The sequence below is a fragment of the Passer domesticus genome, chromosome 3 (assembly GCF_036417665.1).
Source record: "Passer domesticus isolate bPasDom1 chromosome 3, bPasDom1.hap1, whole genome shotgun sequence".
NCBI classification, from domain to species: Eukaryota; Metazoa; Chordata; class Aves; order Passeriformes; family Passeridae; genus Passer; species Passer domesticus.
Genome location: NC_087476.1, coordinates 46199880 through 46215643, shown reverse-complemented (window position 1 = coordinate 46215643; position 15764 = coordinate 46199880). Strand labels below are relative to the sequence as shown.

Here is a 15764-nt window from a genome sequence, read left to right as displayed (position 1 = left end):
TCTGCAGTGAATAGAATTTTTCAATAACAATAGAAATGCACACTTACTTAAAGAAGGCATTTCTTATTGTGAAATGTCAAAGTGTATTTCTGTTTTCTAATTGTGAAATTGGTAACTAGAGATAAAAACTACCTGTGTCAGCAAGATAAAGGTATGGTAATTTTAGACTTCTAAGGGTGTTTTTGTAAATGTTTTCATTATAAAATAAATGTATGTAATTTTATTATTCTCAGAAATAATCATCAAAGGCTGATCAGCTAAAAATTCTGCTTTTGTTTTCCAGAAACCAGCAAACATTTTGGTAATGGGTGAAGGTCCTGAAAGAGGAAGAGTCAAAATAGGTAAACTTTTTGAGAAAATTTAATTGTGCAGCTAAGAGATTACTGTAATAAAAAAATGCATATTCTGTGTAAGATAGAAACAGATCTTCAGTATTCTTTGAGTGTATGTATCTACAACCTCTAGTTCAATTTTAAATCTCATTTGCTGACTTCACAGACTTAAGAAATTCCAAATATATTATTAGGCTTTTCTAAACTTGCCAAGGGTATTGGATGAGACATAAATGCATCTGTATGAAACAAAAAAGTAATAAGCACAGAGAGCAGTGATGATGACCAGGGTTCTTTTGACTTCTACTGTCATTAGTTAGCATAAGTTAGCATTGTTACTTATAAACTGTTTGTTTTGTTTTTGGTTTTTTTTTTTTTTATGTATAAATAACATTACTGCATATGTTTGTAGAGATCCAGAGGTTTGTTATGCAAAAGTTATTTGGTGTCAAGGTGATTAACACATGTACCTGTGATGGTCCTTATCCAAAATCTAATTCCCTTCTCAGTTTTAGTGATGTGGATATTATGTTTTCTAAATAAATCATGTGGCAATACTGAAGCTTGTGTGAAAGAAAAGTTTCAGATTTTAATTGGGTTTAAAATGAATGCGTTTGACGGTACACCAAATTTTGTACTTTCCCATCCAGCATTTCTTACTGTTACTTACCAGGCTCATTCTAAGGAGAATTTTTGAGTTCTATAGAATGAATGCTTAGTTTTAAAATACATCTCTGTGCACGTTGACTGACTCTGGAGCTCATTCATCCAAATCACGTAGGAGGCATGCCTTGAAAAATAGTGCAAAAACAATCTACACTGCAGTCATTTTAATTTTGCACTTTGGGTAAATATATAGCAGTCACAAGGACTCACAGTTTTATAAGTATGTATAAAAATAAAGGAGAAAATGTACATTAGAGACCTACTACTGTTGACTTCAGTTAACCAAGTTTCTGTTACAGTTTTAAAAAATGAACAGGCATCTGTGTTATGTAAAATTTTACAATACCATGATGAAAACACATCAGATGTTATGCTTCATAGTTTTAGGAATGAACTAAATGGGATTTAGCCTTAGAAGAATTTGATCCAGTATTGTTGTAAGTAGTTTTTGGTTTGTTAGAAACTTTGAATTGTAGTTTTTAATGTTTTCGAGCTGTTGTTGTAATTGTTTTTGACAATACTATTGAATTTTGATTTATTTGTATTAAAATTTAAATAATCTTCTCATTTTTTCTCCCCATTCCCCAGCTGATATGGGTTTTGCGAGATTGTTTAACTCACCTTTGAAGCCATTGGCAGACTTGGATCCAGTTGTGGTGACATTCTGGTACAGAGCTCCAGAGCTGTTACTTGGGGCCAGACATTACACAAAGGCCATTGGTAAGTTGTCCTGTAAGAAAGATGTTTGGCTGCAAGTTCTGTAAGGATAGCAGCCTTATAATAGAGGGGATGGTCAGCTGACCTGCTAGTTTAGGGGTTTTGTCACTGAAGTAGTTGCAGATGATCCCATCCATAAAGGATTAATCAAAATTAAAACTATTTGAGGACTGTGCTTTTATATTTCAATATAACCTAGATGTTTTAAATATATACCTTGTTTTGTTTTTAAAACAAAAATATCCTTTGAATTGGTTTATGTTTTCTTAATATTGACTTAGAAATCTTGTAATGTTGTGAACCTTTGAAGGGGAAAGAGCTGTGGCATTCTTGTAGGGTGTCATATGGGTGGTTATATCTTGTAGGGTGTTATATGTTTCTATGAAATGTGTGTCTTGATAAACAGAAGGCTAGACTCCTGTGCTGTGCAATCTGCAAATCATTTCCTCCATGAGTTACATGGCTCCATGTTCAGGAAATGCTGGTAGCCAGGTTCTTTTCTGCCCTAGTAAGTTCTAGAAGCACAATCAGCCTCGGTGCCCAGCTGTTTGGAGAATTAAAGCATTGAGGTGCATGGGAGGCATGGCTGGCTTATATATTGAACTGCAAAGGAAACAGTGACCCTCTCTTAATAGTGTTAAATCGTTCCTATGAGTACAAAGGTGGCTTTCTTGGCAGGCATTTTTCTGTTACAGAAATTTTTGGAGATGCTCTGTGGGCCTTTGTTCAGAGAGTTACAAAATACTGTGTTGCACTGACATCTCAGTTTGAGTGTTCTCTTGGGTGGAGCAACACTTTTAAGGCTCATGGTGTGTTTTTTAAAAATAACTCCTGTTTATTCAACTACCATATACAGCAAGAGGTTTGGAGAATGAGTGAATAGACACCTGAATTTTTGATGTAGACTTGCATTTCCCATTTCTGTCACCATGATATTTTCTGAAAAATCCTTTGCCAGGATTTTATGCTGAGAAGCCTCAGAAAAAACATGTAAGTAATAACTATCAGATGGCTGTGGAATGTGGTCTGGGCATTGTTTACCAACAGGTGCATCTTAGATTGGTCCATATGGATTGTTTCTACTTAATGACCAATCCATGGTCCAGCTGTGTCAGACTCTCTCAGAGTCACAAGTTTTTGTTACTCATTCCATTCCTTCCCTTTCTAGCTCTCTGATATATCCTTTCTCTCTATTTGTTTTAGTATAGTGTTAGTAGAGCATTTTAATGTAATATAATACCATAATGTAATAAATCAGCCTTCTGAAACATGGAGTCAAGATTCTCATCTCTCCCCTTGTCCTGGACCCTTGAACACAACCACACATTTCTTTATTGTATTCCACTTCCATTTGAAATCCTCCGGTGCAGGAATTTATTTGTATACTCTAGGAGAAATCTGCAGCAAAAGCTGAAGTATCAGGAGTGAGAAAAATCTCATCCATTTCAAAACCAAAAACCCGCTCCAAAGAAAAATACTTACTGCAAACAGATTCAGTCAGGTCAAAAGGGACTTTGGGAGGTTTATTGTTTCGTCCTCCTGTTCAAAACAGTGCCCACTATGAATTCTGCCTGGTCTGTTGAGGGGCTTGTCCAGCTACATCTTGAAAACCTCTAAGAATAAATATTTCACACCCTCTCTGGTTAACCTGTTCCACTGCAAAATCGTCATCGTAGCTAAGAAAAAAATTTTTATATACTTAGTTGCAACTTTTTGTTTTGGTTTATGCTGATAATCTCTCGCTCTCCTGTTGTATGCCATTGTAAGAGCCTAGCTCCATCATCATGGTCACCGCTGTGTAGGTTCTGGTGAGGCTGCTCATAGATTCCTCTTCAGTCTGAACAAGCCCATGTCCCTCATTATCCTCTCCTGGAGCAGGTTCTCCAGCTTCTAACCATGCTGGTTACCTCTGCTTCTTGCCTTTGTTACTCCACTGTCTCATGGTTGTTAGAGTCAGGGCTGCCATTGATTCCCCAACCAGGTTCTTCCTTCTTCCTCAGCAGCAGATCTGAGGGATGACACAGTTTACCCTTAAGTCCACTAGTAATCTTTTCAGCATCCCTGAAGTGACCCTCCATGATGCCCCATGGTCTGTTCACCTCCTTCCACAGCTCCTTTTGCTGGTGTGCCAGTGCCCCAACCAAAGTGTCTCTCCCAGTGTGAGGCCAGTGTCACCCTGCAGACTGACTCCTGTGTGGTGGCACCCTCCCTCTAGAGCTCTACCTCACCTGAGACAGAGGCATCCCAGGGCATCCGTTCCATTGGGAGCTGGGGATGGAGCCTTGTAATGCCCCTGTCCCCTGCACGGTTTTGGGACAGTCCCCTGGTGGCAGGAGCAGACTCTTAGGGCCTGCTTCGCATCTCCCACTATGCAGACTGGGCTGTTAACTGCTAAGTCTGTGTTTGTTGGAGTGTTTGAAAGAAAATGCCAAGAGGATTGCCTCAAACACCTGCAAATTAGATGCTTAAATTGCCCTGTGTTCATAGTGGAAAGCACTGATGTGAATGGACCAGATTACTGAGTGACCTGCGTGTGTGGTACAGGGAAGTTACCTCAGCTGACAGCTACCTGGTTTGATAAATGGCATATTGTTTGGAGATTTGGGTGAGTGATATGTACCACTATCTCAGGGTATCTCTTTGAAGGATGAATTAGTATAATGCTGTTGTTTGTTTAATTATGTCATAAATAACTCAGTTCTTGCCCTGAGGGATCTCTAGTCTGTACGAAAACACAGGCAAGAAGTTCCTATGAAACTTCAGGGGATGATGGTACTTTGGAGAGATCTGGTTTTGCTAGAAGTTTATTATTTCTGAGGCTTTTATTTCTTGTATCACACCAGTGAGTCACCCAGGAGGGGTGTGAATGGTTACACAGTGCCTGGCATGCAGCGGGAGCGCTGAGGGCACTCAAAACTGTTTGGGCAGAAAAATAAAAAGTAAGGAAATTAAAACAAGGAGAGTTGCAAGTTGAGACTTGTAGGCTGACTGAAGGATTAGAGGAGCATGTGACTGAAGAGAAGAGAAAAGAAAAAAGGTACATGGAGCTGATCTGTGTGCAGCTTTGAGGCAAAGAAAAGTGAGTAACAAAATGACAGTAGTGATGATGTTCATGCAGTTTATTGAGTCCAGACTTGTGTTTTACTTCTAGGACTATGTGCACTTAAAAAAAGGCCATTTTCATGAGCAAAGCATGCTAGTGAGAGTATAATTCAAATGCTCATGTTTTTTTTGGCAAAAAAGACTGAAATTAGAATTTAACTTTTGACTTGTTCAGGATTTTTGTCTTTGATTTCTGGACTTGATCTTAGTTACATTTTGTAGGCTCAAGTTTGAGGGAAAATTACAGTAAATACAATCTGTTTAGGAAGTGCTATATCTATTACACAAAACAATACATAAGCATATTTTATTATTTTAGGTGTGATTTTTCAGTGATATTTGTAGTTGATTTAGTTTGTCTTTTCCTACTAATTAAATATTCTACTTTTAACTTATTTCCTTGCAGAACAGAGAGTTGTTCATCCTATATATAAAATCATGTTTTAAAGAGATGTAGGAATCAAGAAAATACTGTTGTTGGAAAACAGAAATAGCTTTTGCTTTCTGCATCTTAAAAGGATAATAAAAAGCCCATGTTAGGGTTTCATGGAGATTAGTATTTAATTTCCTGAATTGTGAATGTTTGTTATGTAAGCCCTACTTGTTAATAAAAGCAATATTAATATTAAAACATAAATTTATTGATATATTAAAAGTAAATTTATTTAAATTACTATTAATAAGTAATATTACACATGTAATACCTGCTGCCATAGTTACAAGTAACTAACTTACCAGATGAATGCACATTGGGAAAATGGTGTTGCAGAAGTCAAAGTTCATTCTCTATTCCATTGCCACAATATGAATTTGTACTAAATTCACTATAGCCTGGGAAGGTTTTCTGCATATTCAGCTTCAGAATTCAAAACCAGAATATGTTTCTCTGTATTCATCAGGTCTTAATACTTTAGCAAAGATATAAAACCTACAAATAAAAGTAACTTGAACAAGCTTCAGGTGAAACCAAGTAGCTGCAAAAATGTAAATTGCTTACGATCATAGAAACTTTAATAAAATTACTGAACAATTAGAAAGTCCAGCAGAACAGAAAATACTTTAAAATACTCAAAATACTTAAAAAACAAGGTTGAAGTAAGTGCAAGGTACAGTGTTCCTTTCATGTATGGGCAAAGACTTCTGCAGTTTAATTTTAAGGAAACTAAAGGAAATTACTGTGGTAAAATGAAGGAAAAGTTAAGCTGACTTTGAGCTTGAAAGGAGACATTAATCAGAGTGAGTTTTTTCACTCTGGGAACATCAGATTAGAAAAGAATGTTTTAGTAGGTAAAGCAAATAGTAAGAGCTCTTTCATCATAGGTTTTTAGGAAAACATGTGGCAGTCTCCAATATGATTCATTCTGGGGCATCTTGTAGCATATCAAGGTAATAACATAATTATGACTCTTTTTTATCAAGCTGCAGCTTGTATAGTTATCAGTGCTATCAAACAAGCCTGTTATCTTACCTCTCTTTGCCACTTGCCTTAATTAAAGCAATAGCATGTTTGATAAATGGCTTCAGATGACTTATAGTATTTTAGATGGTTTGGATTTTGTTGACAAAAGAATTCTTTAAAGTGATCATTCAGCCACCCATTAAGCAAGGTTAAAACACTGTCCTGAACCAAAAAAAAAAGGATGGGCTTGTTTATAGTGAAAAAATAAATCTGGAAACCTGAGAAATCTCAATTTCTTAGGTACCTTTTTGCACTAGTCTAAATTATAGGTCAGCAGAAATGTCAGAAATGGCCGTGTGGTAACTACATTTACCAGCCCAAATGAGACTGAGGTGTAGAGAAACTGGAATTCAAAGCCTGGGTAGTGCACTGTCACCTTATTCTATTTCCAGAGTACCATGGAAGCTGGAAATGTGTGAAAGGTATAAGCAGATATCAAAATGCCTTTGAAAGCATTTGAAATACCACAGGAAAATATTTGGTGTATCAGAAGGAATGAATTTATAACGAATGCTGGGATCCATCAGAGTTTCAACAATGCCATTTGACCTCATGCAGGAATAAAAGAGAGGAGAATATCTGGGGTGTATTATGTAGGATTTAGGATGGAAATATGTGCATATGTGTTCCATATTGCCTGTGCAGTGAGTCCCACACATTCCAAGTGCATCAGATGTCCCTACTGTGCATGCACAGATTGTTGGCATGCTGGCCAGCCTGTGGGGCCTCTGGAAATCTTGGACTGATGCCTGAAGCTCTTTTGGTCTCATGTTCTGGGAGGGTTGGAAGGAAAAAAAATAAGACCTATCTGGAAAATCTGAAATTAAACCAGAAATTACAGGTGGGATCAGCCAGAAGATTGAAAACTCTTCAGGAAAAAAAGGAAAGGGGAGGTTCCCACCTGTCATCTGTGAAGCCACAGGAGCAGGGGGACTTTTAAGAATCCATGAGAAATAATTAAGAAGAACAAATCCATAGTCAGTCAGCATTTGATTGCTGCATAGGAATCCACATTTTTGTTTGTGAGAGGTGGTGATTTGAGGAAGGGATTGTGGAAAAACTAGAAAAATAAAGTAAATTGGAGAGGTTTAGAAAATATTCGTTTATGAACGCTGAAAATAAAATCTCAGGCTGCACCAAGAAGGAAGCCTTGTTCATGCCCTGGGAAATATTATACAACTATTATATGAGGGGTAATTGGATTCAGATGATATTTTGTGGTAAACTTGTTTTGGCATGTGGTAAACTTTCTTGATTTTGATTATCAAAGTTGTTCTTATGCTTTTTCTGAGAGGCAAAATATTTTAATACCAAGGATTAATTGTTTCTCTCTTATCTAGTTATTGCAGGTACTGGATGATTCACTGGTGTTTTTTCTTCTTGCTCTCTAAAATAGCAAAATATGTCTAAAATACTATACAAACTTCTTTCATTAAAAAATAGAAAGCATTTTCTACTACAATAATCTAAGAAATGTAAAGTTATATAAAGGATTATTAGATCACCTAATTAGAACACTTTAAAGCTATATTAGTATTTTGAGAAGCTTGGGATGCTGACAGCAACTCATGGAATATCATCTGCAGGACTGTTGCACACTTTATCACATTAACTATTTTGTGCTTTAGTTCCTTCCTTCTTCTAACTCCTCTGTTAATCTTGCTTCTCAAATATGTTAACTCTGGAAGTTACCTGGTAGTCATTGTCAGTTCTGAGAGTCGGAGAGGTGTGTAGCAGTTCAATAGTCAGAAGAATGAGAATGGTGCTGTAGGTCTGACCCGTCTCTGCTGGTGTAAAACCAATGTGGAGCAGACTAAGTTTTATTTCTTAGGACAGTAAGCTGGGTCTCAAAAGACTTGGCTTTAAATACTGATTCGGTCCCAAGGGTTCCATGTAGTTGGCCACATTTAATTTATTCCATCCCAAGTGTTGTTTCATTATCTGTAAAATGAGGACACTACTTAATGGTGTTGTCCTGAAGATAAAGTCAATTAAGGATAATAAGGAACTCCAGTACAAGTATGCTGTAAATTGTTTTTGTTTATGCAGTGAATAGTTTATTTGTTTGAGAACCTGGGATGTCACTTAGCAAGTGCAGTTAACATGAGAAATTTACACATTCTGGACATTAAAAACAAAAAGGAAAGAAAAGGAAAACAAACCCACTAAATCTTCAACACAACTACAATCTGCTAATTGTCCTGATTTGGATTGTTTGGTAAATTAACCTGTAAACTTCCACACGTGGTCATGCACTACTTTTTCTATTCTTATGACTCTCTCCACTTGCAGCACTTATGAAGGGACGTACTGAAAGCTTTTGCCATTTTGTTCAGTGTTTTGACAGATTCGCTGCTGCATGATGATTACTATGACTTAACTGTACATGGCTTATTTTAGAGCAGGAAAAATAATATAAAATACTCAGAAGGCAGAATATCCTCTATAGCAATAGCTTTGAGATAAAAACCTCTTCTGAGCAAGAGGTACCTTCAAAAATCTACACTTAATCCCATGTACAGCAAGAGTCATCAGTGATTTGTGGGCCAAAAATCCTCCATACTGGTTATAGTTTTAGTTCCATGTCTTTTTTCCTCCTAACTGTTTTAACTGTTTTTCACTCCAAGCAGCAGTTTTGTGTTCTTCCAAACTCTTAATTACCATGGGGACTCACATGGACAAGCTTTTTTTCCCCTGGTATCTTGCTGACTTTGCCCTTTACTAGACAGATGAGCTTTGCAGCTGCACATTGATTCTCTAACCTTCCTGAGCAATATATACCATGAACTCAGTTAAAAAAAAATAAATCAGATTTTTTAAAAGGAAAGATTACTTAGGGAAGTAAGACAGGAGTTTTTCTTGTGAAAGTTGGTTCCATAAACATGTTACTCTCACTATACTGTGCAGCAATAAGTAGCTTTTAATGTGCACTTCTTGCTACCAAATCTGACAATTTGGCTCCTAAAAGTTGATTTTGGCTGAAAACCAAATGCCTACTATCCTAACAAGATGCATACTTCTGGTGCAGAGGAGTTGTTTTAGCTGATCCATCAGTTTGATCATCAAGCATAATTACTTCAGCAATTATCAACTGAAACTTTCAACATTACAGCACTGATTGAGTAGAATGACTGGTTTTCAGGACAGGTGTGATTGCTTCACAAGCTGACTTCTTGTCAATAACTGTGATTGACAGCAGAATTTCTTTTCACACCAGTTTGTTTCATGTATTATCCAATGGAGTTGCTTATAATTACATTGGAGTTATTGTTAGTGCTTTACTAGAAATAGTTGTAAGGCTGAAAACCTTAGTAACAGACATGTTAAGATATTGTAAAGTAAAACACTTAGGAAGAACAAAGAAGCTTCTCCAGTGGTACTGTCTGGGAGGCAAGGTTTCTTCATGTGCATTCCTCTCCATTGACTGAAATAAAGTAGGCATCAAAAGCATTGATAACTTCTAGAAAAGACTGTCATGGCTTGTGAATTGGAACAGTCCAAGAAAGTATTCTTCACAGATGTTCCTTGTTATAACTCAATCTACCAGATAGCAGGGGTTTTGCTCGCCTTATGTTAGCTCTGATGGTGCTGACACATTGGATCTATTAGAAAGTTGTAATAGTTAAAGACACAAGCCAAGTGAGAGCACACAACAGATAACAAACTCACTTTTCCTCTTTAGTTAGTGTGGAGGTAACCTGCAAAGGGTTCCACTACTAGGAAAGGGTTCGTCTACAAAGAAGCTGGTTAATTAAAATATTTTGCATTTAATTAGAAAAAAGTATATTTCCCTTTCAAAGTGTATGTACTGCTTTCTTATTTGATATTCTCAGTAATTTTTTTCACATGATTTTATGAAATGCCAAGCTGTGCATATTTCCTGAAAAGCTTTGTAAATACTATTTTACCTAACAGTGGCTAATCTTGCCTGTTCTTTATTCTGTCATCATTACAGGAGGAAATAGTAGCAATTTCTGTATTAGACCTGCCTAATACTTTGCAGTATAAGAGAGACTCGTGACCTTTGCAATAAGTTTTCATACTTCCTTTACTTGCTGCAGTTTGATACTTGGTAGTGGGAAGTAGCCCTGAAGCTACAAAGCTGTCTTTTGTCACCCATTACATTCCTCAGACTTTTGAGGAGTTGTTACTGAAAGAGCATTTTTCTTTTTTCCCTTGTTTCCACAAAGCTTGCCAGGGTACCTCGTGGACCCTTGGAGGTGTAAGCATGTCTGTTGCCGAAACAAAAGTAGCAGTGTGTTCTTTGCTAAATCTTGGAGATGATGGAGTTATCATCATGTTCCTCTGCCATCTCCAAGCATCTAAAGATTTAGGATTAGGGAAGAAGCAAGACTGTAGCACCCTTTCCATGCCAGAACTCAGCACTTGTCCCACTGACCCAATTCCTTGCCCTAAAATGACACCACTTGAGGCTGGAGCAACACCAGGTTCTGGAGGAACTGAGAGGAGAAAGCAGATGGAACTGTCACTCTGTTCTGCATCCTGCAACCATCACTCAGTGCTCCTGAGGAAGTTAGCTGCTCTGCTGCTAGCCAATGTAGCAGGTCATCCTGTTTATGCAGCAGTAGTCTTGGAGACACAACTGAGGAGTTAAAGAATTGCTGATGACAATGTGGTATATAAGATTCACGGGTGAGGGGGAAAGGAGTCTTTGAGAAGACAGTCACTAAAAATCCTCGCAAAAGCAATATAATGTTGGTGAAGGTTTAGTTCTCAATGTACTGATGCTGGCAAAAGTAAAATTGTTGTGCTCTAGGGTTATAATTGTTGGTAAGATTTCAGCCTTGCTGATTCCTGTCTTCAGGAATCTGCACGTTTTAAATACAAGGTTTCATATAGAACCATAAACCTGGAATTTTTAAATTATTGGATGTGAAATTCTGTAAGCTAAGGATTAAGTTCTTTTACAGGATTTTGCTGTTTGAAATAATATTTTTGCTGCATGAAAGGACTACTTAGGGCCTCTGGATTTGTTGCCACTCCCCATATTAAATCTATTGTACCTGTGTTGTCAAGCTTAGCACAGTAATTTTAGTGCAATTTTGCAAGCTAGATAATGTATCTAATGCATAGCAGAAGTCTGAAATCATATAATCCAGGATCTTCATTTAATAATATACTGAGGAGTAGAAATTTAAGTGGGAAAATAAAGTATTTTGATAACCTTGAATACCTCTGGTAAGAGAGAATGCTGAAAGCCTGGCCCATTAAAGCACTGCAGAAAATAACAATTGATTTAAGTGAACTCAGAATTTCAGTCAAGATGCTTTAAGATTTTTGGAGTTGTATTAATTGAAATTAATTAAATTGTTAGTGTAAAAATGGGAAGAAAGCAACTTAGTTTAAAATGCTAGGGTGAAGGCGTAGAGGTAAAAAAAAGAGTAAGGATGGTACATTTCACTATTAATTCAAGTTAGTATGGTTTTGCAGTTAAAAGTGTTGAATTATCTTGACATTACATCATGGCACAGATGATGCACTTTTGAAATAAAACATTGTTCTTAGAGACATGGTTGGCTGGCTGTGAACATCCCTCGGATTATTGGGAGGTGTTGTTTCTGTCTGCAGCACAGTCATCTTTGTGGCTTTACAGTGTCAGCTGTTCTTCAGTCAAGGTCTGTTGAGATGCTGTTTGTTAAAAATTGGTCAACATTTCCTAACATCAATGAGTGAAAGCAGATTTCTGACCCTTAACCCACGGTCACCATTTTTTGCTTCCCCTTGAGAAGCCTGTCACATGAAAATGTTTGATCCCATTTTCAGTTCTTCATAGAAGGTGTCAAATTTAAAAGGCTCCCTCAACCTTCTGTTTTGCTGACTAAAGTTTAAATGAAACGCATCAAAATTGTGACCTTAATGTATGAATGGGAAGGTCTTTCCCTTGTGTATAACAAAACATATGTAAGAGTCATGTTTTGTTCACCTTACCAGACCAAAGAAATCCCTGTTTAAGGGTGTATTATTTTCTTAAATCTAATTTCTAATGCTAAAACCAGCATAAAAATTAATAAATTATTTTTCTATACTATCTCTGTGCTCCCAAACTCTTGTGTATAAAGATTCCTGGTAGGTCTAGAATGTGCTGTTGTGCTCAGCATGAGATGGATTATTTTTTTTTTTAATAAGAGGTTATATCTTTTCATTACACCACTTGAAGGTTATTTGAAAAACTTAGACACATTTGCCTGTACAGCCCTATTTTAGGTTTCCAGTCCGTTGGTGTGTTGTTTGTCCTTGACTTGACTGGAAAGTTTTGGAGGATCTTAAGTAGATGCTGTAGCTCCTACAGGTGGCCTGAAAAGCCCTGTTTGGGCTGAGGTCCTGCCAACTAGTTCTTGTGTAGCCTGCTTGTTGCATTAGCCCTTGGCAGGTGCAGGGCAGCTGTATTCTGCTGTCTGTCCTTCTGCTCTTCATTGCCTTTACCAGCATTCACGTGTCCAAGAGTGTAGACTTCGTGTTCAAAACAACAACAGGAAAAAAGTACTTTGGTTGAGTACTGATGCTTTTGTGCTAAACCTCACTGATGATGAATTCCTCAGATTGATTGCACCTAAATAGATGTTTTCCAAGTCTTTACTTGTTTTTTTAAAGAGAATTTTATTAAAGAATTCCATGAGACTAAGAGACTGTTTATTATTTCTTTTCTTGGATATAGTTAAGAATTATGATGTATTTAATCTTGGATTCTGTCTTGTGTTCACTGAAAAGTTTTGCTTAATATGCATGGGAAAAGATGTTTCCTTTTATGAGTCAAGGCTATTGCTTAATAAATTGTCATATTGTCTTAAGTGGTCATACTATTCTTAAGGAATGTTTCCAAGATACTGGAAGAAATACAGATATGAGATTATTGTTCCATAGAAATGAAAGAATACACAAGCATTTGTCTGCTTAATCAGCCCTATCATTGAAACAGCATCCCTTCTTGGCTACAATGCTAAAGTAGAGCAGGACATGCAGGATTTTCACAGCTGACCTGTAAAGCTATTAGAGTCCCAGGTTTTAAAACTGGGACATAGCCATTCAAATATTTTATTTATCTGTGCACACAGGCATTTATATAGGAAGTCTGTTAACCAATCACAAGTGTCCATCCATAAAAGGCTGAGGTTTATTTCTTTTCATAAAATTATGTTGTATTGTCATAGTGGAAGGGTATTTCAGTGGAGAACAGGTTTGAATGGAACCTGAGGAAGTTGCATGGTTAAGAGTCACTCTTACCTACCTCTCTTTCCAGAGCCAGGGAGCAAAACTGGCCTGCACTGGGGTCCAGTGTAAACCTGGGGAAAGTGAGGACTTTGTAAGTCTTGGGGTTGAAGGAGAACATCAACAAAACAACACAGCCCAACAGACAGTAAAAACCTGTTGCCACGGATCAGTCCTGAAGCCTGATGACAGTGGAAGAGACTGTAGGAAACAGAACAATCTTTAGAGGAATGGTTGTGTTACTCTGGTAAACTCATTAGCATCCACCTGAGAAATCAGGATGGGAAAACATTTAGTACCCAGTGCAACCCCTGTAGGACTTTGTGTCCCAGTTTTTGGTGGGTCTGGGACATAACAAATGGATCCCTTCAGTAGTTTTAGCTTTGGCTCTGGAGCAGTGAGGCCACTCACCATCTTGATCATTAGTAGAGGGGGGAGGAGAGAATTAATGGTTGGATAATTTGTGCTACTTATTTTGGTGCTTGCTTTTAAAAAAAGTTTTATTTATAATGAAGTTTTTATATAACATTATAAAAGCTCCTTTAGTGCTAGAGGCAGATGATGTGCATTAGAACAATAATACACTGTATTTGAAAAATATTACTTGTGTGTTTTAAGGTTTGCTCTGTCAGTACCCACTACTGCGGAGTAGTAGGTGTTACTTGGAATATATTTGAAGTAGATTTAATAATCATTAATTTTTAAGGGTCATAAATGGAAAACCTTAAATGGCACTAGAAAATAACTTTTTCCCCATAGTTAGACCTAAAACTTGTGTTTGGTTGTCTACTGTGAACAGTGTAGGAGATAAATACCTATTAAGACTACTTGTATCTATGAAGTGTTTAAACTTAGCAGAATTTAATGAAGAATTTAATGTACCACATGTGGTACATTAGTTTTGCAAATTATGAACATTTTTTAGAAGAAACAAACAAAAAGACTAGTTAACCTTGGCAGAAAATCATTAACTGTGAATGGTATCAATATATGCCAAGGATGTGTTCAAGATCAGGTGACATAAAAGGTTCACGAAGAGAAGACCCTGACCTGTGTGAGCTGCATGGCTGCAAGGCCTTCTCTATATATTTAATATTTTCTTACATAAATTAAAGCTTCAGGTTTTCTGTACCAACTCTTTTGGGTTACTTTATAATTAGTTTTTTGGAGGTGAAGAATATCTGGCAGGAAGCATAAAGGGTTGAACGCCAGCATATGAACTGCTAGAGAATATAACAGTTGATCAAAATTAAAGTAGTCTCGTGTTTGACTTGCCCAATAATGCCATCCCACAGAAAATTATAACACCATCTTGGGAGTTTTCAGTGTTTATACATATGTAACATCCAGTTGATACAATGTTTGTCTTTCTGAATTCTCAGAGGGTTTAAAATGCACTCTCTGTACACTCTGTAGTGGCTCTTCTCTCACACAGTGCAGGTGATGAAGGGAACAGTTTTGAAGTTTGCTCTGTCACATCAGGGAGATTTCCCAGTTGAGTTTTGCTTTCAGGGAGAATACTAGATTACTAGATTTTACCTTTTTGGTTTTTTTTTTCATTAAAAGGAAAAGGTCAGTCTGGATAGAGCAGTTAATAATGTAATAATGAGCAGTGGCCCGGCCTCTCCCTCACAATGTGATGGACAGTGAGCACTGTAGAAAGCCATGAAAATTAAGAGAGCTGCAATTCTTTTGGCCTCTAAATAAGCCATCTCCAAAAGAATTTGCTATCATATGAAAATGAGTGAATAGATACTGTTAAATGAAGATTCCATTATTCAATTAATAAGTAATTTCCATTCTGGAGTAGATAATTTATGCCTACTACCCAGGCAGCAATTGTGATTAATATGCTGCATTAGTTGCTTGAGTAGATAAAATCTCAACAGCTAAAGATCTTGTTTTCATGCAGATAAGGCTAATAGGAAAATCAAAGGAAAATAAAACCTCGAGAATGTGATGTAATGCACAGAGCAAGTTATACCCTGTCAAAACTGTAAAGTCTGAATGAAATGTTATCAGATTTTCCTGTAAGGGAGGTTGGAGGAAAGGGCTGTATATTGGGACACCTCAACACACCTGTCACATGATGGAAATGGAGCTGACCTGGTCTGGCAAATAGAGTGTGATGGCTCATTTCTTTATTTCCTACATAAGGAGAACAGTGCTTTTTCTTAAGGACACTCTGTTTCTCATAGGCAGCATGGGTCAAACATCACCATTGTCAGCAAGTGGGGTTTGGAGTCTCAGATTAATTGCAT

At 37.1% G+C, this 15764-nt stretch overlaps 1 protein-coding gene across 4 annotated transcripts in view; it reads left to right on the top strand.

Annotated features, from left to right (window-relative positions):
* Window positions 1-15764, top strand: part of CDK19 (cyclin dependent kinase 19) — a 119117-nt gene that overhangs the window by 83325 nt on the left and 20028 nt on the right. For all 4 annotated transcript variants that reach the window (XM_064412930.1, XM_064412929.1, XM_064412932.1 and 1 more), the window contains exons 5-6: window positions 284-341; window positions 1587-1718. In XM_064412930.1, coding sequence (XP_064269000.1) covers window positions 284-341; window positions 1587-1718 — 190 coding nt within the window. The remainder of the gene's footprint in view (window positions 1-283; window positions 342-1586; window positions 1719-15764) is intronic.